Source organism: Boleophthalmus pectinirostris, unplaced genomic scaffold (assembly GCF_026225935.1).
Source record: "Boleophthalmus pectinirostris isolate CB_2022bp ecotype Guang Dong unplaced genomic scaffold, ASM2622593v1 HiC_scaffold_2, whole genome shotgun sequence".
Taxonomy (NCBI): Eukaryota; Metazoa; Chordata; class Actinopteri; order Gobiiformes; family Gobiidae; genus Boleophthalmus; species Boleophthalmus pectinirostris.
Genome location: NW_026571152.1, coordinates 19,753,169 through 19,778,917, shown reverse-complemented (window position 1 = coordinate 19,778,917; position 25,749 = coordinate 19,753,169). Strand labels below are relative to the sequence as shown.

Genomic DNA, 25,749 nt, shown 5'->3' with positions numbered 1-25,749 from the left:
TGCCAAACAAAGAATTCGTCCATATATTAGCCGCATCGTTTTATTAGCCGCAGGGTTCAAAGTGTGAGAAAAAAGTAGCGGCTTATAGTCCAGAATTTACAGTATTTGGTTAATACATTTACTGCACAGTGCATTAGGTTTGTGAAGTTGTACCTTTTTATAATGCTTTTGTATATTTATGGAAAACTAGTTTGTAGGTTTGTCTTTAGTCTTGAACAGGATCGTACTGTTAACTGTAAGGTTGAATTTCGCCCATGAGAGATTGCAGGATTATTCAAGCATGCATTGGTGATATATAAACTTCACTTCAGGGATATTTTTGTTGAGGGAACAATATCATAACATGGTGGAAAGCTCCAAAAAAGTCAATTTTGCATAATTCCCTGTCTTTAAGGCAATGACAAAGAAAATTCCTCCAAGAACAGGCTTTGTCAATTCAAATACAAATACAGCTTCTTGAAATAGACCACAGTATTCCACACCAATAACAAAGCTGCTGCTCTTTGAGATATAAATGTGTACATACATACAAACATTTCTATTGACTGGCATAAAATATCAAGACACCAAAAAATTGTCAAAATTCTTTCTTTTTTTAAAAGTCAGAACTGTGCTACAAAGCACATGCTTTTACTGACAGAGGAGTGGCTGTAGTCCTTTCCTATTAAATTGGCCTAAAAATAACATTGATTATTTGAAAGTCAAAAGTAGAGCTCACTTTCCTGGTAACACAGCCAGACACTCCTGGTTCATTTTCTAATTTGCTTCACACCAATTGGAGCTAGTCTGCCCTGGGCCACGAGTGAAAATAATGTAAGCTACTTGAGATCAAAACCATAAATTATCCAAGCCATGAAAACTGATTTGTGAACTCGATGAACCATACATTTGAATAAATCCTGACAGCTTGGTGAATTGGAAAGGCTGGTTGCATAAATAGAATTGCTTGTAGCAGCAAAACTACTACAACTATCTTCTGACAAAACAAAACTTAAATCAATCAGTGTTAAGTCAGTGCTGCAAAAAATAGTTTGTACCTTGTACCAGTATAACTTTTAATACAAATAAAGTAAATAAATTATTGTAATTAGAGGTCTACTGATATATATTTTTTTTCATGGCTGATGCAAAATCCAGAACAACCAATGGCCGATAAGATCTGCCAATATTCTTGGACCAATATGTAGGCCAGATTTTGATAATTTTCCTCAAATTATATAATTTAACTTTACTAATTCACCTGCAGCCCTTTCTTGCTACAAACCTTTGAGATGTGTAGTCATGTTTTGTGTAATTATCTCATCTCTGCACATTGAAGTGTTAAAACAAAACAAAATATCTGTACAGAACGTACACACAATTTTAGACTCTCTTTTGAATCACTACAAAATTATTTCATTTCACTTTCTTTAATCTCCAATGAATTAATAACACTTATGTATCTTATGGGGTCAGTTATATTCCTCTTTAACACATCAAACAGTCACTTGTAGTTTAGTTAGTTTCTTGTGTTGTAGCAGGAGTTGTGCGTCTGGATCAGAATATCTAAGCTGTGCAGTACATGAGAGAGTACCTCTGTGAAGGAGGAGTCCTGCTGGGTACTCCTGTGGGCTCAGAGTCAGCAGGGCTGGTCTCACGGGGCTGTTTACTGTCACATCACATCAGACTCTGCTTCATGCTGCTTTCATTTACAACTGATATGGCTTCAGGGCTCCTCTAGCTCCTACAAATCTGGAATGTACTTTTACAGACTTGGAAGTAGGGTGGAAAATTGTATATGAAATAAAGGATAATAAATATAGGATAATAAAATACAATTGGGGCAATAGAGATTTCCATTGTCAGTGTAGTATTAAAGGTGCACTATGTATCTTTTCTGGAGGAGGTCCCATCACTTGCTTGTCCCATCTCCATGGCGACAAACAGGTGGTAACACCATCAGGTTACAGTTTGTGTAGTGGCAGGCCCACTTTAAGTAAAACTGCTTTTTTGAGGAATTTTGTAGCAATAAAACACCTGTAATTTAATAAATTTAAGATACATTTAAAGCCATATCTTGTAACATTCCAAGCAAGCCAATCCAATGGAGATAACAGGTGACTAAAAATGATAAAATCCTCAATTCTCTTTTACTAGTATTTTATCAGCTTTATTGCTTAAGGTATAAAAATGATACTATGCTTTACTTCTAATGTGTATCCTTAAAATAACCCTGAGTTGTAACAATATTAATTTAATAGTTTCACTGTGGAAACATTTGGATCCTTGCACTATTCAGCATCAGTCTTTTGGCTCTTAATGTGAATCGATTTGTAAATGATTCTGGAATAGGCTGCATGTCAGGTGCTCCATTACCTGGCAGCAGAGACAGTAGCTTGGTTAATTGTCAGTACTATGATGGTGATGATGATTACAATGCTCACTGCTTCAATGACTCAATGGATTACTGCAGATGGAATCCAATCTGGTCCATATACCAGAATGGTCCAAATACCAGAAGTGGTGGAAGAAAGTTTGCCTGGTCAGCCAAGAATATACTTTTTCTATTCTATACACAGACTGGAACCAGGTCCGCAGAGTACAGATGGATGTGATTGCCAGGCTCATTAACCAATTAGAGAATCTCTTGCTTCATCTTTAGCCGAAACAAAAATGGTGTTTTATGTGTAAAAGAATTACCCAGAGGACTGGATACTGTAGGTTTGGCATGAAATATTCCAGTTTCATATCCCTGCAGAAAGGCATGACAGCTTATGCTAATGTTCTCAGTGAGCCTATAATCTGTCCACGGGTCCAAACTCCAGAATCATGACAAATTAGGAATTTAAAATAAACTATCATATCTTTTGAATGGGAGAATGTCCTCAAAATGTTACAAATGACTGAAAGTTGAAACTCATTAAAAGAAGTTCTTAATATCTGAGTGTTTTTTTACAATAATTTTGAATGTATTTGGTTGTTGCAATTGTATGTCTAAAACCACTGTTTCTCTTGCCTATGCCCTGTGTAATAATACTCAGTCTTCCCTGTGATGGCAGCATTGTTGAGTTTTATGGGAGCAGAATGGAGAGCCTAAGTGTGGATGGCTCCGGTGCCAGTGCCGCTGATAGCAGATAAATGTGATCTGTATTTGGCACAGCACACTGGTGTACTGCCAGCCTGTTCTTTGGGAGCAGCAGCCGGCTGTTACACAACTAAACAAACAAACACAATTCCAACCAGTACATGCTGTTTAGATAAAAAGCCACTGTTCCAACTGCATTGTGCTAATGTACTACCAAACTTTATAGGACCACTTAATCTAGTAGTATTTACGTTTTGGTTGAGAGGAGCAATGGGAAACATTGAACTGAAATTGAATTGAAAAAACTTTTTCCACGTTATGTCTATTGTCTCAGAAATAATTGGAGCAAACTCAGCTACTCAGATCTGTCAGATCTACTAAACCAAATTGTTCAAATTGTAATACTGGCATGCCCAGGGGGTATGTTGCCTTGCCAGCTACATGCTTTTACAATACTTTACAAAATGAGTGGGGCTGGGACAACATCCTGTCTGCCTGATTTCTGAGGAGTGTGACTGACAGGCAGGTAACCAATCAGAGAAACACATTTTCCGTTCTTGTCAAAAGGAACATGGCACCTTATGACAATAATAATAATAAACCATCAAATTATTTATCATGGGTAAAATGAATAGTATATTTTTTTCTGAATTATGGAAGGATTTTTAGAGGAGATTTCTTCTATATCTAGTAGCTGTGGTTGGACCATATCAAGTTAGGACTATAGTTTGAAGTAGTGCATTTGAGATAGAGTGAGAAATGCACACAGAAATGGCCATACTGAATTTGTTAAGAATTTGTAATACTTTTGTTACTCCCAGAATAACACACATATTTTAAATATGGACAACAAAATCACTAAAATAACATTATAATGAATGTGACTTGAATTCCATTGGACCCATAAGTATCCAAAATCAGGGCGCTGCCATTAATAATTCTATTCTATTGCTGTGGTCCAGGTGTGGGATGGGACCAGGTGTCCACACCCACTGCTGAAGGTCCTGGTGGAGCCAGGGGTGACAGACGGCCCCTCCTCCTTCTCCCATGAACGAGAGAACCTCATCGCCAACGTCCTGGTCTATGACAACCACGTCGAGGTGGCCAGCCAGCTCAAGGTTTGATTTGATTATACCCTGGAAATCCAAATCCACTTTTACTTACTAGTATATAGCATATTTTATAAACAAATAGTTTTCATAGTGCTGGAGAGTGCCAAAGATGGGGGATTAATTGCACCTACCATATTTAGATCACTACGTTATCTTTTATTGTTTTTAAAAACTATTTTCTGTAAAAAACAACATATTAACATGTTTAATAAGTTTCATTTTCTTTTTGATGCTCTAAGTCCCCCCTCTCTCCATCACTGTGCCTTCAGAGTGTTATCACAACACAACTGGCATTCATTTCATTAATAAAGCCACTGCGTATCACATCAGGTTAGTGAAAATGTAATGTATTGTTTTGCATCCCACTTTTGTATATTTGGTTGTAGGCTGGACATAGGCTTATGGGCTGAGCATTGGACAGAATCACAGCTACCGTAAGGAGGGTTTAAATAGGGCCTAGAAGAGGTTGCATGATCTTTCATGGATGACTTATAACATATAAAACATCTCAAACCTTTCCAGGCATGTTTCTTATGACATGGTAAAAAGCTCATAGTTGATTTTACATGATGCCTCCTCTTTAAACATGTATCACACTGCAACATTTATGGCCAACTTTAATTTCCAATGGGTTCTAAAAAGAATGGATTCTGCTCAATTTAATCTTACTTAAATAATAAACCCAGTAAAAGCAAAACCATAAACTAGCAACAACATACGTATTGATACTGACATGCTAGTAGAACCATTGAGTTCAAGTAATAAAATAATAACACTCACACTAACACTTAAATTCCTTCTTCTCTCCAATTTACTTTGCTTTGGACCATTGATTTTGTGGTTGTTTTTATGCAAATATGCATTAATAATGTGTTTTACAGAGCGTAAAAGAAATGACGATTTTTTTTTTAAATTTAAATTATTTATAGATCATTATCCTTTGGTGGTATTTCTCAGAATCCTGTGTTAAACATGCTTAAACCTTTTTTTATATTGCCTTAAACACTGCTGTTTGAAATGAGTTTTTCCAGCTAAAGGCATCCTCACATTCTCACTTCTTTAGTGTCTGTTGTTTATAACCATGATTGAATCATATCCCACAATTTTCTATTATTTCATTAAATCTAAAACCATATGATAGCAAATAAAAAATAGAAAACACTGTCCATATTGGTACTGACTTGAACCATTGAATACAACATAAAATAGTTATAAAATAATTATAACACCATAATGCCTAAATTAAACTCCCTTTTCCCTGCTTTAGTTATGTGTTTTCCTCAGATGATTGCTTTTTTCTAAGTTTTAGAAAATGAATTAATCATATGCTTTACATGCAAAAATGAATTAGTAATATGTTTTACATTTTTACATTTAATTATTTATAGATCATTATCCTGGTATTTCTCAGAGTCCAGTGTTAAACAAGCCCTATTTTCTAGGAATTAATTTTTTTTTTTTTTTTTCTTTTTTTTTTTCTATTATTTTCTTCTGTTTCTTCTGTTTGTTGTAAATTGTTGCCTTTGTGCAGCATATTAACTCACTTTTACACTTTGTTAGTGTACACATTTTTACACTATTGGAGCTAGCCCATGTATTTATCTGAATACGCTGAAGTTGATGGTATCTTTGCCTCTGCTCTTGGATACCATTCATAGTCATTTCTTCCTATCAGCCCTTTTGACGTAAACACATTCACACAGCTGTCATATCTAGTGTACAAATAGCTCCATGACTTTTATCTATTGAAGCGTTACCACATCATCCCCTAATAATGATCCAATAAGGCTGGAAATCACTGTTTTTGTATCTTTTCTTCCATGTGGGCTTAGACTGGACAAACGCATTGCTCTGATGACAGCTGAATGCTCTGCGGAGTGAGTGGGACACTGTGATGGAGGAGCAGATCCGTCTTTATTCGGGGATCAGAGATAAATTACATTGTGTCACTGACAAAGCCCTCAGATACGGCTCTCTCGCAGATTTCCAGACAGTGTGGTGGATGTGTGCAGACAGCTGGGTTTGTCATTTTTAAGTCACCATTAGGGCTGCAAGCAATATCGCAGTCGAATCAGAATCATAGTTTGAATAGATACAATTAACCTTGTAGTTTCACATCATGTGATTCTATGTCTAAATTCTACAGCTTAACAATTAATTCAGAAATCATAATTTTTTACTTAAATAAATAGGTCTTCAATCACTGCAGTATAGAAATGACCGGGCCTAATTATTGAGTAGATCTGTTACTTTTTGAATTATGAGATTTTTTTTAAATTATTTTTTTACCTGATCTAAGAGGAATTTTATTCTGTGCAGATGTAAAATATACATAAAGGATTGTTACAACTGATAACTTGAAATATGTAAAATTGTGTTTTTTGTTTTGGAATGAACAATACCTTTACTTTATCATTTTGATTATTTTTTTTTTTTTTTAATAAATCGGGACCCCAAAAATCCATATCGAATTGAATCGCCTGGGACTTAAACATTTACACTCCCAAGACCCAGGAAACGCTGGAGGGACTATGTCTCTTGGCTGGCCTGGGAGCGCCTTAGGGAAGAGGATCTGGAGGAAGTGTATGGAGTGAAGGAAGTCTGGGAGTCCCTGCTTAGACTGCTGCCCCTGCATCCTGGCCCAGGATAAGCAGAAGAAAATGGATGGATGGATGTTCATAAATTAATGTCATTCATGTATTAAACAGTTCGTTTTTCAGTCTTCTCTCAAATAGTCTGAAAGTTGATATAGTTAATAGAAGGTCAAATTGGACTAAAAAGTCAGGGAACTTTTTTGTTGCCGTGGGTTGTTTGGCGTTCAGTTGTTATTCGAAAATTTTGTCCAAGGTGTCCCTTTCAATAATCTTGTTGTGAAATTATAACTTGTGATTGTTTACACTCTTTGGTAACTTGGCAATTTCGATCATTTTTATAATTCAGCGTAATTTAGATAAATTCTTTTGAAAATTATTTGGTAATCTCTAAACACAGTCTACCCGCGCCTCTTACTGGTGACTTGCTGTAAGTTTCTGTGTGTTTCTGAGTGTGGCAGTAAGATTTAACCAATCATAGTGCAATGCAACTTTTTGAAGAAGCAGATGACATTTACCTCATCAAGGCAATTTAAAGATACTAGGTGAACATGAATTGTGCTACTATCTAAATCTTGATATGAAAATTACGCTTATTCCACCCTGCCCACTTACGCTTCTAAATAGTACTAAACTACACTTTCTTTGTGGTGGCATTTCTGGTTAATCAGGAATCCCATTCATCTAAATTAAGAATTTGAGAAAAGTTTCTCTGCTACAATATGATATGAAGGATGTTGATTTGTGTAAAATGTTTGACATTCATGTCCTTCAACAAGTCAATAATGCACTGATTCTCTGGAGACTTTAAAAGGCCTTTATAGTCTTTATAGAACTTTTTGCTGTCAAGATCAGCAGCACCATGCAAAATAATACAACCTGAATGATAATGGTGGCAATACAGTGACTAAATTTTTTGGCATATCGCCCAACCCTAATCCTGTTCTTAGTGCTGTTTTCAATGTCAACCTTTCTGAAAGTCCACCTATAGCCCCTCCCTCTTTCATAAACAGGACCCTAGTATTTCTTAAATGATGTGTTGTTGTGCCCTACAATCTCTTGCTCCTTCCTTTATGCATGGCCTCTTGAGCAGTTTTCACCTCACAGGTAATCAGCCTGACTCGGGCACTAGAGTGGTCTTGGGGGCGTCAGGTGATTTGTCCCCATTTTTACAAGGACGGCCACCTTGTAATAACGGGAAATTACTACATTCGCACGTTCTGACCTCCTGCTCTCCTCGCCAATTCACTCACACCTTTTAAATATATATTTAAATTAACCCTTTTCCCTTTGATACAGTTTGAGCCTCTACTGCATAATATGGTTCCATTTTTGGCATTGATTATGGTTTTCAGAGTAATTTGTGAGCACATATGGTTCATACTAAAGAGGAGGTATTTTGCTTCTGTGGTGTATTAACTGCTTGCCCATAACATATTTAGATCACCTTGTAAATTTTTAATGTTTTGCTATATTTGCAGAAAACAGGATATAACAAATAAGTAAAATTTTAGTTGTTGATGCTCTGAGTCTCCCCTCTGTCTGCTCCCCATGCAAAGTCCCTCCCCCTTCACAACGCTATCACAACACAATTATCATGCCTCCAGCTAATGAAACTACTGCACATTGCATCAGGTTTGCCAAGTTGTTGTATAGAATTTTGTATCAAGCTTTTGTATATTTATAGAGAATTGTCATGTGGGAGCACGGATGCCATAGGCTTGTGGGGCGAGCACTGGACAGAATCTTACAGCTGACCGCACAGCTGGACGGTTTGAATAGGGCCAGAAAGAGATTGCAAAATTATTCAAACATGCATGTATGTCATCTTAAAAGTCTTCAGGCATTTTTTGGAAGAGGAAACGTTATAACACAGTAGAAACTCAAAAAAATGTAATCTCACAAATCATAATGGAGAGCTCATTCTTATATAATGTGAACATCATGTGAACTGTTTTTTATTTGCTGAGGTCACATTATGCCTAATACTGTCCCTGTTAATTTGCCTTAATTTCTTAGAAAGCTCTTGCGGATCAGTGGCATGGAACTTAATTATACTTTGATTATAATTTCACTAATAAAAGTCGTCTTTCTCTTTAGACTTCATCAGCTACTGCCTTTTTAATGAACATATCCAAACACTAATATTTTAATGTTCAATATTTGCTTCATTTCCCAATCCATTTTTCAGCTTGAAGTAAATTCCTTCCCATTAATCTGCTTAATTATCACTGTAAGAAGCACTCATTTGATTTCCTGCAGCTGTGAGAGTTTTTGAATGTTGTTTTTTTAGTTTTGTTTTATTGGATCACAACTCCATACCTCCAAAAGCCGTGCATATATTCCAACTATTATCATAAAGAGTGTTCATTAACGCACAATTACACTATAGCCCGTGCTGAATGTGTGAACGCATGGGGGGTGACGCAGCTCAGCACAGATGGCGCGACCGCATGTGAGAGCACTTTTTCTCTGGCTGTTTTCGTCAGTGTGTGAAATTTTAGCTGGAGTGGAAATATTAAATTAAAGATTGGGTTAAATTTAGCTTTGGCTGTTGCTGTGTAGTGGAGCGCAGCAGACACTGGTGAATTTAGGCGGCTCCCCGAACTTTGTGTCTTCTCTTGTTCAAGGGGCATGTTTAAGGCTATTTTTACAACAGCGGGGCTAAAGGGTCATTAATAATACAATCACTATGTAGTCAGGACACGGTGTTTACTGAGTGAGACAGTGGAGGTACATATGAAAGAATTTTGCATTCAAAATGAAGCGTGCAGTGGTCTCCTTGGTCAGTTAGAAGCGTGTTTAACGCGCACTTGGCTTACCTCAAATCTGACTTTTTTCTTCTCATATCCTGTCATTTTCCACTTTACTTTTTTTTTTTTTTTTAGCTTTTAAGTGTTTTTTCGTTGTTATTTGTTGTTATTTTCTTCATTAACCGTTCATCAGTTCAGAGTCGTCCTCTTTGAGCACTCAGAAATGCTGTTTGCATTTTGCCTGGATTGTTGCATCATAGGCTGGGCTAGGAATCACATGGTTATTATCATTTACAATATGGCAATACATACGATAATCGATATATTGCACATGATAATTTATATTTTAACAACACTATTTATTTGTTTAACAACTACCTGCACACATTTTTCCTTTCACTAAATAAGCAACAAAGATGTCAAAAAGTAATTTTCTAAGATACCAAAAAAATTGTTGTGTCACAGGCAAAATCCAGACTTTTACTGTGCAGTTTTTAAGCCCACAAACCATCACCATACTCAATCAAAAGACTATATAAGCATAGCATTTACATTGCTTAGGGGCTTCACGTTACTTAATTTCTCATTGTTCATTCCAGTTGGTGCAGAGAAAGCTTAAGTCTACTTGTCTCTTCTGAACACTGGAGTCCTTGCACCACCTGCTTGTATTGTTTTTAATATCATTATTATATATTATCATGAACTATTTATCTTTTCATTTTGACGACATTCGGTATTTACTTTTACTTCAAGAAAACAGAGAAAAAAATCACAGCCGAAGACATGAGTTATCACACCAACTGAATTGTTTGGTGGAAAACAACAGCAGCCTGTCCACTGCTGTAATGGCTCTATCTCAAAGTTAGTTAAGGTCATTGTTAATCAGGGCTGTGGGGCAAACTGTCAATCAGAGCCACATCACAGGCTCCCTCTGTCTCCTCTCTGCGGACACCAAAGTCAATTTGATGAAGGGGAGATTGAGCAGGTGAGGTGTGTGGGAGGGCCCGGTGCTCTGGGGAAGGCAGACTTTCACAAACAGCAGTAGTAGTAGTAATGGTGTTCACGCCCACACACCTGTACATGCATTTGTAGAGCAATGTTGTGTTTTAGCTCTTATTCAAGTTCTGTTTGGCTGTTCATGAGAGAAATACTCTAATAGCCTAAAAACACATACTGTATTAGTAAACGTAGTAACAATGGTAATAAAGCATTGCTTTATAGTTATTACCACTTTGCTATTGCAGTGTCATTGTTTTTGTAGATAAGTAAAATCTTTTTTTCTGATTCTGAAGTACTGCATTTGCTATTTATTCTATGAAATTAAGATCTAGATCTAAACTTAACTTCAACATTTGACATAAACACTGTAATATTTACAACAATAACCTGGAATTATGGTGCCGTACGTTAACTTTTTGTTTCTGTGTTGAAAGTAGTTACATGACATTGACAGACTTTAACCTTGTTATTGTTTTGCCTTCTTGTTTACTCACTCATAACAAAGTTGTAATTTGAGTGATTTGTGCATGTTTGAATAATCCTTTTTCTCCTGCATTCAAGACGTTATTGCTCTGATCTACCCCCGTTTTCACCACCATGTACTTACTTACTTCATTCTCCAATGTTATCTTCTTAATTCTGTAATGTCATGTCACCATTTTGGCTCAAATTAACATAAAAATCTGCTTGCTAGCGTGACCTGCAGAAATCCCTAGGAGGGTCTGAGATCTTACATCACTTTGCTACATTGATGTACCATAAAGGGGTAGGTGGGAGTTGTTGAGTTATTTCTTTTATGAGGTAATTTTATGTTAACATTGTGATTTATAATGTCAAAAATACAATGTAATGATCCACGTGTCATAGATTATAACTATATCGCAGACAAATGCACAGTCTTTGTAATTAACATGTGTTTGCCCTGCTTGTAAATGTGACGGGGTGATGGAAAGACATAATTGTACTAATAGTGATGATTGCACATATTGCCATGCCAGGGGGTAAATAAATATTGTCGTATTTACTCTCTAGTGTATATTTTACATTTTAATTAAGAATGTTTCTTATCAGTGCCTTTAAATTCCAACCCATGGACAGTTTTCCCTTGGTCTATTCAGTGTAGACTGTTATTTGATTAGTCAAAGCACGAAGCTGCGTATGGTGTCCCCAAATGTTCACAAAGTGTTGACAGAGCGCGTGGGTGGAGAGTTACCCTTAGTCTCTTTTCCATAAACATTCAACTTTTTGCTGAAGGAGAAAGCGATGACTAAGTGTGACATTTGGTTCTTTTGAGAGCTGCATATTTCTACTACATTCTCATCATAATAATGCCTTTTGTCAGGATGTTTAGAAGAAAATCAATGCTCAGTGAAGGTCCTCCACCACCTTTACAATCTCTTATTCTTTCACTGTCTCTTTGCATCACAACGGCTGTATCTAATGGCCTTCTCCACAAAGAAACGTCTCAGTCGATTTCACACAAAATCGGACCATATTTACCACAGAGAGCAGGTAATCGGGCTCAATATTTTCCTATACGTGTGATATATACAGAGATGGCAGTTTAACCTGGGACCTGTCATTCAATATGCAAGGTTCAGCTGAAGAACTTGGAATCATTTCATCTTATTGTTGTGATTTGTTGTGATACTTAAGGCTAGTAATTTAGACAGATCATATGTTCAGTTGTTCAATATATGGGTTAGGTTTTGAAGATTCAGAAAGTAGTTTGAGGTGGTTATTTCTATGTGGAGGAGGGGGCATGTGCTCACTGTGTCTGGGTGTGTTTCCTCAGGTAGTGCAGTTTTCATATCTGAAGACATTAATGAAGATACATTGTATTGCTATGCTATGCAAATTATGCTTTCTGCTGAATCATGTGAAAGGATTGAATTCAGAGACACATTCTAGGATAGCTTCATTTTTGATGGAGCGCAGGGGTCATCAGTGGGTTCAGAGTAAGGAAATTATAGCACCAACAAAAAATTATATGTTTTTAAATGTGCAAGTCCTCAAAACAGGAAGCTGAAGCCCATGAATAGAACTATATGGACTGGGTCTTTGCCATTTTAATTTCTCAAGAAGTTTCAACTGCCAACAGTCACCACTGTGCATGTTTGAATAATACCACTCTTAATACTCTGCTGACTCTATTTGTGCTGATAGTGTCAACTTCTTGCAGATGCATCCAATAATTATAGCAATATTCCCCATAAACTATATAATAAAACATGTGAATTTTGACAGTTAAAGGGCTGACTACCATAGAATTGACCTAACCTCCACTGTAAATGTACACTAAGTAACTTTTCTTATGAAGTGTCATACTTGCCTTTCCCCATGGAGAAAAACAGATTATGTCACCAGGCAAATTTTCAGGCGAGCTCTGTGTCAAAGTGTTTTTCAGCAATAAAAACACCTGTAATTTAATAAATCCAAGTTTACTGATTGCATTTACATCTGACTTGAGATTTCAGCTTGTTATTTTCCCTCAAAATGTTTATATAAATTATCCTCTTAACAGCATTGACATTAAAGTACATCACAGTGGGACATTACCAGCGCCACATGTGAGCTATGTTCAAATGAAAATAAGTCAAACCTGTTCTGTTACGCACTTTAAAAATCACATTTAGAAGAACCCCACATCCCCGGGTGTGATCTGTGCATACTGAACATGTGATTATGGAGCTGGGGAGAGATAGCACACACCTGGAGGTTTGAGGCAGCACTGGGGCAGATGAGGTGCTATATTTGAGCTTTCTGCGTGGGTTTTTTCTGGAGCCTGGCCTCTGGAGTGACATGAAGAGAAAATGAGGTAAGCGCAGACTAACCAAGAAGCATTTTTAGCAGGACAAAAACCAAGTAAGGATGAGCACGGAGTGAAAGATCGACATTGACAGCGCGGAGGTGGTTGATTAAATGTTTTAAATGACACAATACTGCGCAGGTTTGTCATGTTTTAAAACTCAAGGTTGTTTAGCTAATGTTTGTACTTGCAGTTCCATTGAAAATCAAGTGAATAGGTTTTAGAGGTCTCGCTTTTCAAAGTGTTTAGAAATTGGGCTTTTTGCATTGTAGAAATTGAAATGGTGGTGTCAGATTATGTAACAGTGACTTTATGAGTTGAACCTTTTGCTGAAATGACCTTGGATTGTTGGAATTCATAAATCTTGATGTACATTGATGTGTTGCTGCTGAGAATAATTAAGTTACAAGGTTATACTGAAGAGCACTATATGCCACAGACATGAAAATATGTGGAAACATCATTTTTGACTACTAAGGCTGGGTTTCATTAAGAAGTTGCTGATACGATACATACTTCGATACAAAGGCCACAATACGATACATATCTTGATACAGTGAGCTTTCTATTTGATACGATATATTTCAAATTGATTCAATACTGTTCAATAAAAATAATGGCTAAATCATGGCTGTAATACTAAAATTCTTTGTGAAATGACTTTTTGTGCAAAGTGAATATGAAATATGCCCATTTTAATCATCAAAACAGTGAAAATGTCAAATGTGTTGCATAAAAAGTTTCCTTCCTCTAAACAAGCAACAAAACTGTAGCGCTGTAACAAAATAATAATAAAATATATAATATTTTTGGCAATATATTGATACAGCAGCCCACGATATTGATACTGTATCATTGCATTAAGCAATACGATATATATCGATATTTCAATATTTTTGCACACCCCTAGTGACTACACAGTTTGTTTGTTTTTTTCATACAGCAAAGTGAAATAGGAGTGGGCCATCAAAGCACAATCAGTAGTGCTGCTTACGGCTCTTTCTTTTGTGATCTATGGAGGTGAAAGAGAAATATTCAAATTTACAAGAATATAGTACCCTAGCTTTATAGTTAATACCTCATGAGACATAAATATAAAAATGTTAGTTACCGGACTCTTTACAGCTCAGATGTTCACATGGCAAACAAAAAAATAAGAAAAAGGTCTCCTCGAGTCCAGATAAAGCATACAACAAATATCAAGGACAAATCCATAAATTGTTGTAACCAAATGCAAATGCAATATATACTTTGGTCTCTATTTCTTAAAAAGAAATAGCTACCTCGCTATAGTGACCACTTCAAATTTGTAAAAGTTGTTGTTGAATGTGTGAGACATGGAAGGACGGAGTCAGGAAATTTAATCTCAGAAATGAAAATGGCAATAACACCATATGATACACACAGTCTGGAACAGAAATAGATGCCAACATATTACAACTCTGAAAAGCAGTACAGGGACCTAAATGGATGCAGGCCTGTCTAAAGTTTTATACATTTCAGTTTGTACATTGGTTTTGTACATTTATATTATAAATGAGATCTGAAACAAGTTGCTGACAAAAAAAGTTTTATGACTCAAAGAAAGAATGACTTCAAAATAACATAGGGAATGTGTAAACTTTTCCAACATAAATAATTCATTGATTCAAAAGAATAATCAGTAATAAATTGATTGAACAAAATAACTGTTAGTTATGGCCCTAAAAAAATGATATCTAATTGCAATTTTTCTGGAAAGCTTTGCAATTGTGATTAGATTAGCGAGTCATCTTTCAATATTAGGATTCAAAGTTTACATTTTAGAACTGTCAAAAAATACTAATATGATAAAGAGTCATTGTTAGATGTTAGAACATGTTTGTACTACAAGAAAACTATAAGATTAGCACTTTTTTATGCAGCATAAGACGGGATATTTTTTTATTCAATTACGATTAATTGCGCAGACCTAATCCACATTCAATCTCATTCAGAATCATTAAATTTACCATGTCCCTGTGCTGGTGATATCCCATTCAAATATGTGAAGCGCTAATCATTGTGCTCACTGTGTCACTGCCAAAGCCTCACTGCATAATGTAACTTCCATCATCCCCTTCTCATTATTTCCAGTTTAGCACTCACAGACCAATGCACTCTTCCAAGCCACTGAAACTGGATCACGTTTTTGGGCCCAGCCACTAAGTTAATGCTTTGACTCCCACAGTTTTCTCATTTAGTGAACACAAACATAACACAAGGCTTCGCACAGGCCCCAGGCTTTAATCTGCTCGGAAGAAAGACCGAAATGTGCTACTTTAGAGTCAAGAGCAGCCAAGCATCGCATAAAACGCATTCACACCAATTCATTACTAAGAGCTGAGGAGTGTAGCGATCATTTATTTAGATGATAATGGTTCGGACACTTGGAGCTGTTAGAGTGAGCGTGGGTGTTGTATCAAGTCTAAAGCAGCATAAAAATCACATGAGAATAAAGAGGGTTTTCTCAGCTTTTGAACATCTCTTGACATGCCGGGTCTGTTGGTTGACCTTTTAATCCGTTTGCTTGTTGAGTATTTGTCGAAAGTTTTGTTGATGAAATAAAGATGAGAGGCAAACACAGAAACATTTGGATTCAACATTTGCATTCATTATTAGTTAGAGCATGCGAACAGGTTGGCTCATAAGCATCATAAAATCAGATTAAATTAGACAGATACTTTATTACCGTTTTATTATATATTAAGGAAATTAGTTTATGGTTTGTAGAGATGCAAGCCGCACATAGTAAGGACATATTTTTATAAGTTTAACATTTTTGATTGTGTGTTTGCTCGTTTTAAAAACAGTGAATCCTTCAGAATTATACTGGTACCTGGCCACCATTTGTTCATTATTCATACTTTTTATTTTTTATTTTAGTGTGCAAAGTCATTCAGCTCTTGCAATTTGGACGTGTTTGAAAAAGTTGTTGCCATAGTACTGACATAGTGATTCATTTTCATTTGAAACTGAGTCATCCAGTCAGACTTTTATTTTGATCTCACTCCAAAGCCATAGATTGATTTATAGCTGTAATTTAAGCCTCTGCATAGTTTAAATAAGATTCGGACTTAATAATGCATGGTGTGTGACTCCGAGCTCTCATTTACCCTGCTCTATGTAGTCGTGTGTAGTAGATTTGAGGCAGTTTGTTTTCGTCGTCTGGGACAGAAGTTTCCTCGTGGCCATGTGACTGTGCAGCAGCCTACAGCACCGCCGCACTCTTCATCATTTATACATTAGCAGAGAAAGACACAACACGTTTATATACATTCAAGAATTCAAACTATGTCAAAGATTTTTAGCCCAATTACTATTATGGCTATAAGTGTATATGTGCTTGTGACTAGCATTTCTTTTAATTTGGTTATTAACATTTAACAAAGAGGAGTTAATTTCTGAATGTAATGGCTTTTTTTCCTTTTTCCAAACAAGTTTAGGACAATAACACTGTGTTCACACTTTGCCATTTTTGGCACTGGTTTGATCCCAGTTTCCATGTAGCCTTGGTTTGGTCTAGCTCAGGTTAAGTTCTGGTGTTTCTGATTGAAATCGTGATATGTTTGCAAATGTAGTTGGAAACCGGTGTAGCTGTTTGCTGATATATCAGACTTTTTAGCATATCAGCTTTCGGCCTTAAAGGTTCTGTATTGCACAGAATTGACTCTTGTGAGCTTAGAACCATGTTAGGATGTTGTTACCTTCTCAAAAACATACAGTCCCTGACAAAAGTCTTGTCGCTTATCCATTTTGTAGAAACAAAAGCTTATAACCTGACTTTAAATTAATCGATTGGTTTTAGAAATGTCTCATATGAAAGCTAAAACCCTCCCAAATTATGCTCAATATACTGAAATAAATTTGCTTCACTGAAGAAAGATTGATCATTTAATGAACACAGAAAGGTCAGATTTTGGCAAGACAAAAGTCTTGTCGCCTTGTCATATGATGCACCCAATCCTAGATTACAGCCTCATCTGTGATCAGTTACTGATCAATCAATTAGTGGGTGTGTATAAAAAAGAACCCCAGCACACCACCAGACCTTCACATCAACTGCAACTTGACCTCTGACAACATGCCTAAGATCCACCCTGAGACCAAAGTGTTAATTATCAAGAGGCTGAAGACCAGATCCACTGCTGAGGTGGCTGACACCTTCAATGTGTCGCAGCGTCAAGTACAAAGAATAAGAAAAAAGATCTGAAATGACTGGAGATGTTTTTGACAAAGCCCAGGTCCAGCAGACCCGCAAGACAACTGCTCGGGAGGACCGTTTGTTGATTCGAAAATCCAAGGCCAGCCCCTTTTCCACTGCAGCAGAGCTCCACCAGGCCTGGTCACCTCAAGTCCCTGGGTCAACCTGAACAGTTTGTAGAATTCTGTCTCGAAATGGCCTCCATGGTCGAATCAGTGCACAGAAACCAGCACTAAACAAAAGGCAATTAAAAAACCATGTGGCATTTGCCAAGGCCCACAGCCTGCTAAAAGGATGGACACTGGAAAAGTGGCAGAAGGTGGATTTCTCAGATGAATCCTCGGTTGAATTACATCACAGCCGCCGCAAATATTGCAGGAGACCTACTGGAGCTCCATGGATCCAAGATTCACCCAGAAAACAGTTAAGTTTGGTGGCGGAAAAAATCATGGTCTGGGATTACATCCAGTATGGGGGTGTGTGAGACATTTGCAGGGTGGAAGGCAATATCAATAGCCTAAAATATCAAGAAGTATTAGCTACCGCTTACATTCCCAACCATAAAAGGGGTCAAATTTTGCAGCAGGATGGTGCTCCATCGCATACTTCTATCTCTACATCAAAGTTTCTCAAGGTGAAGAAGATCAAGGTGCTCCAGGACTGGCCAGCCCAGTCACCAGACATGAACATCATTGAGCATGTCTGGGGTAGAATGAAAGAGGAAGCATGGAAGGCAAAACCAAAGAATCTTGATGAACTCTGGGAGGCATGTAAGACGCTTTCTTTGCTATTCCTGATGACTTCATCAACAAATTGTATGAATCATTGTTGAACCGCATGGATGCAGTCCTTCAAGCTCATGGAAGTCATACAAGATATTAAATATGGATCTCACAGCACCACTACTTAATTCACTGACGTTATGCAACATATTTTTGTATTTGAAGTAAATTATTTGTTCAATTTTCTGTGGGCGACAAAACTTTTGTCTTGCCAAAATCTGACCTTTCTGTGTTCATTAAATGATCAATCTTTCTTCAGTGAAAAAAAATTATTTTAGTTTATTGAGCATAATTTGGGAGGGTTTTAGCTTTCATATGAGACATTTCTAAAACCAGTCGATTAATTTAAAGTCAGGTTATAAGCTTTTGTTTCTACAAAATGGATAAGCGACAAGAGTTTTGTCAGGGACTGTACTTGGAGTTGTTTTGTTTCATTCACATATGTTTGAATAACTCTTTTGTTATTAGTCTGTCAACATCTCCAAAGCTCAAAATGCTCTGTACCACCTTGTAAGGTCATGACGCTGCAGTTTTCAACTTAACAGCAAGTTTTTATCTTTTTAATAGAGATAAGCAAGTCCAGAGGTGAAGCCATCCAAATGATTCTAGTGAAGGCATATAGAGTTTTAAAACACAGTGGAGCACTTCCTGTATAACCACATGGAATTACAAGGTGGAACAGAGTGTTTTTTGAGAAGAACTCAGCCTAAATTTGCAGGATTTGTGTGTTAAACATGTGTGAATGAACAAGTGCATTTTTGATGAGGAAACAACATTATAACATTGATCAGAAAATACTGTAATGTGGGCCCTTTTAATCTCCAGAAGAGTGAGATTTGTTTTTGGCCAACTAGCTGCCTAAAAAATGTGTATAAAGCATTATTTGAACGCTGTGACTATGCATCTTCCTTATCTAGTTTGTATTTAAACATTTGTGAATGACTTTGTTTAAATTTAACTATATTTTTGTGGAAAATAATCAAAATCGACAGAGCTTATCAGCCATGTTTTTTGTTTTTTTTGTCCCTAACAATGTTTATCAGCCATGAAGAAGCAGATTGTTTAGGTCTAAGATGTCAAAACTCTTCCTCGTCTATTAAACTTAAATTAGTGGCTGTCGTATGCATTGATTGTTTTATTTCTGGCAGTGGAAGTCTCCAATCTATGCTGGCACGTCCTTCTGTCACGCTGTGGTATCCCGCAGAGGAGATCTCCAGCACAAAGAGCCTCCCTGTTATTGCACGCTGTATCTCCTCTGTGTTTAAGAGCCATCCCTGCTCCTGCTGCTCCATAAAAGACGCCCGTGTCAAATGATCAGTTTCTCTTTCCCAGCGAGGGCACCGCAGCTGATTCCTGAATCCATCCAGTTTTTTTTTTTTTGTGCGTGTGTATGTGTAACTTTTTATTTTGTTTTATTCCTATTCTTTGACGAAGAGCAAAGCAAGCCCAAAGCCATCTTTTAAATTTTAAGGAATCCCTTTTTCAGTGAGCATCCGGGCAGTGCTAATACTATGAGACAGCAGCAGTGGTAGTGCAATGCTTTGGGGCGGTGGGCACATGTTACGTTTAGTTGTTTGTTTGTTTTTTTATTCTCAGACTGTGCACTCACAGAAGTAGCCAAAGGCCGCCCCAGTCTGAGGCTATGTTGTACTAAAAGGGTTTGATAGGCTGTGCGCATCAACAGCCAATGGTGATAGTCTTTACTTGATGCATTAGAAAACAATTGGCCAAAACATGCCCATTCATAACTCCTCTTTATTACATTCATTCATATTTTTCGGCTCAGACAGTGGCTTAGACAGTCGAGGCGTCATCTTGTAATCATTGTGTTGGTGGTTCAATCCTAACAATGCCAGTGCTGTTGTTGTGTTTTGAGCAAAACATCTCTCTCACTTTGCAGTGGATGGTCTGCTGGATACTGCTATAAGAACAATATCTATTTATTACTCACCAAACTACCAAAGCAAGTTCCTAGTTTGAATTTTTTGTGCTGACAATGGCAATAAAACCTTCTGATTAGACTTACTCAAATTATCAACAAGATTGCAGTCTTCTTTTTTTCTTCTTGACTTGAGTTATACTTGTTCACCCGTCATAGTTATACACTGCAATGTAATATATCTTTAGAGTAGTGTTTTTGCTGTACAGAAGAATTTTTACTTCATTATTAGTTGTTTAAAATTTCATATACATCCAGTCCTACATAGCCACGAGCCTGTCTGTTCCCAGCCTTTTTATTTCAAAATGGGTTGTTAGCCAGGAAGCTCCAGGGATCCATTTTTCTGTGATGGCTCTCAGAGCGGATGTTTCCTACGGCCCCTCAATGCCTCCTGTCACACGCTGATGGATATAATGCGTCCATTATTCTAAAAGTACCTCCAGTCTATTGATAGAATTGGCCAGTGCTTCGGGATTTGTTCTGACTTTTATGCATGTTTCCATAACAACCAATATAACTGCCTGTTTGTGTGCCTCATTCATACTATCATTAGAAAATGTTTTCATTGCATCTTATTTTATCTAATCTTACTACTTTAAGCACATGTCAAGATAATTTGGTGAACTGATAGTCATGATTATTCAAGTGACAATCTAATCAAACAAACTAACTAAATCTATATTGTGACAATTTTAGAAGTAAAATGAAGTCATTTTAATTCATTCTACACTTCAAAAACATTAACCTCAGTTTAAAGTGTTTATGTCACTTTAACTTTACTATCATTAAGAGTTAGTTTTCATAAAGCGGCTCAAATACTTGAGATGTGATTAATTATTACACAATGTGAATGAAGGTTAATTAAGGATTTTACTGTTGGAAAAAGCTAAACTTGGGTTAACTACAGAAATTGAGGTACTTGATTTCCTGTTTATATTATACGGTAAAATCAGTGTAGGAGATCAGATGGAAAATGAATCGGAAGTGTTTTTTTCAGAAGAGTTAGTAGGTTTTTCCAGGGGGTTTTATGGATTTACAGGATTTCCAATTAACAAGGAAGGATTTTTGGCAATAGTTAAAGAACTGAGAAGATTTTAGTGGTTGTACAACAAAATGATTTCAAATTAGATGCAGTGGACTTATTTTGACCTCAAGGGCTGCTTGTACAATAAGCAGTATCTGTACAGGGAAAAAAATCTTTTACGGTAAGTCTCTGAGCTCAACATTACAGTTAAATGTGCTAGAAGGTGTTATATTATTACTGATTATGATTTCAATTCTGATTTGCAAAATAGATTTTATCCAACTATGAAAGTACAATACTGCATGGGAGTTGGTACAGCAAAATAGCAAAAACCTTTTTTATAAGTCAGAAGTTGTAAAAAAGATTTTTCCCACCATTTCTAGTCAGTCTGGAGGATATTGAGCCTGTATCTTGGTTTGAGCTTTACATAAATCATGAAAGAGCACATTTCCATGTAGCCAAGGCTCCTGCTCTGTGAAGGAGTGGGCCCTGGCCTTCTGAAGCTGTGGCCTTGGCTCTGATCAGATGACTCAGACACTGATACTACACTACTGCTGCTGCTGCTTTTTTTTTTTTTACACCTGTCCTGTCAGTACACGCACCTGCCACTGTGCCTGGCCAATAGGGACCAGCCTTCACCACAGTCTCTTCAAGTTCAAGCACTGTTATAAGCAGACAGAACTACTTGAGTAAAAGCAGCCAGTATAAACAACACTATACCTGCTTAGCAATCTATTTGTGAATGTTAAGTCGATTACCTTGACTACATATTATCACCATTATCATATTAGCTATATTAGATACTAATCACACTTCCCTCAATGTTTAAAAAAAAAAAGAAAAGAAAAGAAATATGATGTGTAGCCTGCAAGTCCTTGTTTAAATGTAATATGTCAAGAAATCTAAGTTACTTACAGTTCAACCTGTTGTTTGTTTGTAAGTTACCACTGAAACTATTCAACTATTTGTTAATTGATACAGTTGAGACTGGGGCAGAATTGGACACTATTTTATTTTATTGTTATTAGTGATGTGACGATTTGTACTTGTCTGATGTTCAAATGGATGTTATGCTTGTCCGTACTGAGATGTTATTGGTTGTCTGGAATGATCTACAATATGGCATTAAACTTATCTATCTCCTTGGAGACAAGCTCTACAGGACCAAGTTAAACACCAGATCTGTGGAAAAGATGACCCCTCTCACATAAGAATGCATGATTTTCAAGGTAAATTTTAATAACACTTTACAGACCAATATATTATATAGACTCTAGTCTGAGTCTATATAATATATGGGTTTGACTTTCTGAAATGAGTGACAAAGAATATTGAACGTTTTCATGATATTCTAATTTTCTTAGATGGTCTGTCCTGCGGAACAGACAAAGGATTAATATCTCCATGGAAAGGCACATAAATATAGTCACTTACATTAATTGGTTTTAAAGAGTTCTTCTGTTTTTATCATATATTTCCAGGGTTCTTGGGGTTCCTTTAGCTTGATCACAGTTGCTTTCCCCGTGTTACCTGCTGTAATAATTTTTCTGTATTACCTCTGGGGTGAAGTTTGGTTCTCTTGAGATTTTGCGAGTATTGTGGTTTAGAAAATCTCTCCCATCAATCATAATGTGAAGTGCTTGCTGCCATCTTTCACAATCTTCTGCTGATCGAGGTGGACAAGCTCAGGTCATCATTTTCACTGCCAGGACTGTGGTTGAGATCTAAACAGCCATTAAAGCTTACGAGCACACTTGTGGTTGCCCAATAGTGGATTCTAATATGATAACTTTTTGACACTGTTTAAAATATTGTTGTTGGTTTCTGTGTTACAGTTTTCTTTGTACCCTGTCCTGGGTTGCAGCTGTACCGTTCCCTCTCTATCTCAATTTCTCCTCGATAATGAAAACTGCTGTAACTATTGGCCCTTTGTGGCTTATTGAATTTTTCATTTAAAGTTACCGTCCATAAATAGAGTGGCTTCCCCAGCCATGTTGCATTCTCACACATCACCACTAGATACTATCTACATTGATTCTGTCAGATAGTGGGCCAGATTTGGGCTGACAGAAGAAGACCAGCACAGGTGAGTCTGAACAAAGGCTAGGTGAGGAGAGGAGAGAGGGAGGAACAGGATTCACATCTGCCATCTACAGGTCAAGAAAAATCAAATAAACTTACGGACGGTAGCCCTAAGTTCTTTGGAATTAAAAGTACTCAAAACAAAAAAGAAACAATCATCAGCCCTAATTTTTCAGAGTGCAAATCTCACATCCACTCAACACCTACAAATTGTTTTCTTAAGCACGCAGAGGTTTATCCAAAATAATTTATCACCAATACACTTGTCTTCAAATTGTAGGGCTGCTTAAATCCACTATTTGGGTTGTAACTCCAAGTATATTTTCAATGAGGTCACAGCATTTTAACATGACTAAAAGAGTCAATTTAGTGTAGTATAGGACCTTTAAACTCCAGTCTTCCAGATTAGCATGTAAAAGTTGCATGCTAAGTAGGAGGTGAATGCTCAACCCTGGAAGAAAACTGCATAAATAAAGACAGTCTCAGCTCTTCTTGCACTATTTCTGTAATGGGATATATAGGCCTAGTCATAATGGTCTTTTCCCAGTGCTCCCAGTTTTTAGCCTCCAGAGATCAGCTGTTAATCTGCAGTTGGCACCGACTCAAGCTCCACTCCAGATCCATAGAAAAGGGGATTTAAAGTCAGCCTATTACCCTATGGAGAAAGCACTTTGACTGTCCATGTAATCAAATTAAAAGTCTTATTTGAGCTTGTTGCGACAGGCTAATGATGGTCATATACTGAGTATTGGAAAGCTTGAGTGAGTTTTCTGGATTGGTGTGACAGTTGATAAGTGAGTGTTTGTCCGTGATGACAGCTCGGGCACATTTGTGTCAGCTGCAGGCTCGTCGTGATTGAGAGGGGAGAGGAGAGAAAAAAAAAAAAGAAACACAAGAAAAGATCCAAGAGGCGCCTGTGTGTGTGAGGGGGGAGAAGGATAAACAGGCCGTCAGCACCATCTACTGGAGGGTAGAGTGGCTAAGAATACAGGGTTCAAAAGGTTTAAGAGTAACATTTTGAGGACTTCTTTATAAGGTATAATACATTGTTTTGAGCAATAAATCTCTAAGGTAATGGTGCCAATCTTTCTGAATACCATGGATAAAAAAATGTATATATAAAAAAATTGAAATGCAACAAAGTGAGTCTAGTCGAGCCATAGAGCTAAAATATGTCAAACTACAAGAATTTTAAAATGAAAGTGATTGTCATATTTGCAGCTCATGGTGAAATTTTGAAAAGGTCCCAACCCAACTTAATTACTAATTTTGTCATCTGTTTTCACCTGATGCTTTTTGTATTTATTTATTTTCAAACTATTAAAATAATGAACTCTAAATGAACCAGTTTTCTTATTATTTCTGTGTGTTTGCCCTCAGCCTGGAGACTTCCTGAGGATCTATAATTTGAGGGCGTTTCCAGGCTCCAATAAAGTCCCGGGGGTGGCGTGTAGCCATCCTGCGGAGCAGGACCACCTGGCCTTCCACCTGCACGGGGGCACCACCTACGGGAGAGGCATCAAGGTCCTGCCCCAAACCAACTCCGCTGTGCAAGAGCTCAAGAGGTATGTTAACTGGTATATAGAGGAGCGCGGAATTGACAAAAAAGGAATATCCTGGTAATATCCAGAAAATATTTTAACAATGCATCAGAAATGTGCTAAAATGAAGCACTGTCTTGGTTGAAGTCAAGCACAAAATGTGAATAAATCATAAAATTACCCACACATGGGCAGAAATATTACTTCATAACCTTGTTTGGTACACTAGACATTTGTCTTTTCTTAAGACATTTAAAGATCGTAGTTTAAAATATTATAATATAGTAATTATACACCTGTCTCCATTGAGATTTTATTGCTTTGCCTGGAATGTTCCACAATGACATATAGTTGTGTAGGTTGTATTTATTTTAATATGTTTGTTTGTATTGCTGAAATAATACTTCTCTGAAAAGGGTAGCCCCTCCATCTGACCAGTACCTTGTTCTAGTGGCATCACCTGTTTAACCTCATGGAGACCCAGATTCTAGGCAAAGAAAGACAAGTATTTGACATACCTTCCAACCAAAAACTTTCATAATGCACCTTCAACAATTCTATACGAATCGGTCATACTCTCTTGTTGTAAGATTTAGCAGTCACACTGTATTTAAATATAAATATAAATGTCCATTTGCTCAGATCACACTAGGTTGGGATTGTTAAATTTGGGTTGTTATTAGGAAGATTGCGGTTATGAAACATTTTTCTCTTATTCTCATAGTAGTTTGTGATCAGCTGTCTGATCAAAATGAACTTTTAACATGTATATAACAGTGTATATGTTGTTAATCTAAATGATGGTTCATGTTGTAATACACCACTTACTAT

At 36.9% G+C, this 25,749-nt stretch overlaps 1 protein-coding gene across 3 annotated transcripts in view; it reads left to right on the top strand.

Annotated features, from left to right (window-relative positions):
• The window catches only part of pot1 (protection of telomeres 1 homolog), a 47,229-nt gene that overhangs the window by 15,710 nt on the left and 5,770 nt on the right, over positions 1 to 25,749 (top strand). For all 3 annotated transcript variants that reach the window (XM_020934310.2, XM_055155616.1, XM_055155617.1), the window contains 2 exons: positions 4,027 to 4,182; positions 24,758 to 24,942. In XM_020934310.2, coding sequence (XP_020789969.2) covers positions 4,027 to 4,182; positions 24,758 to 24,942 — 341 coding nt within the window. The remainder of the gene's footprint in view (positions 1 to 4,026; positions 4,183 to 24,757; positions 24,943 to 25,749) is intronic.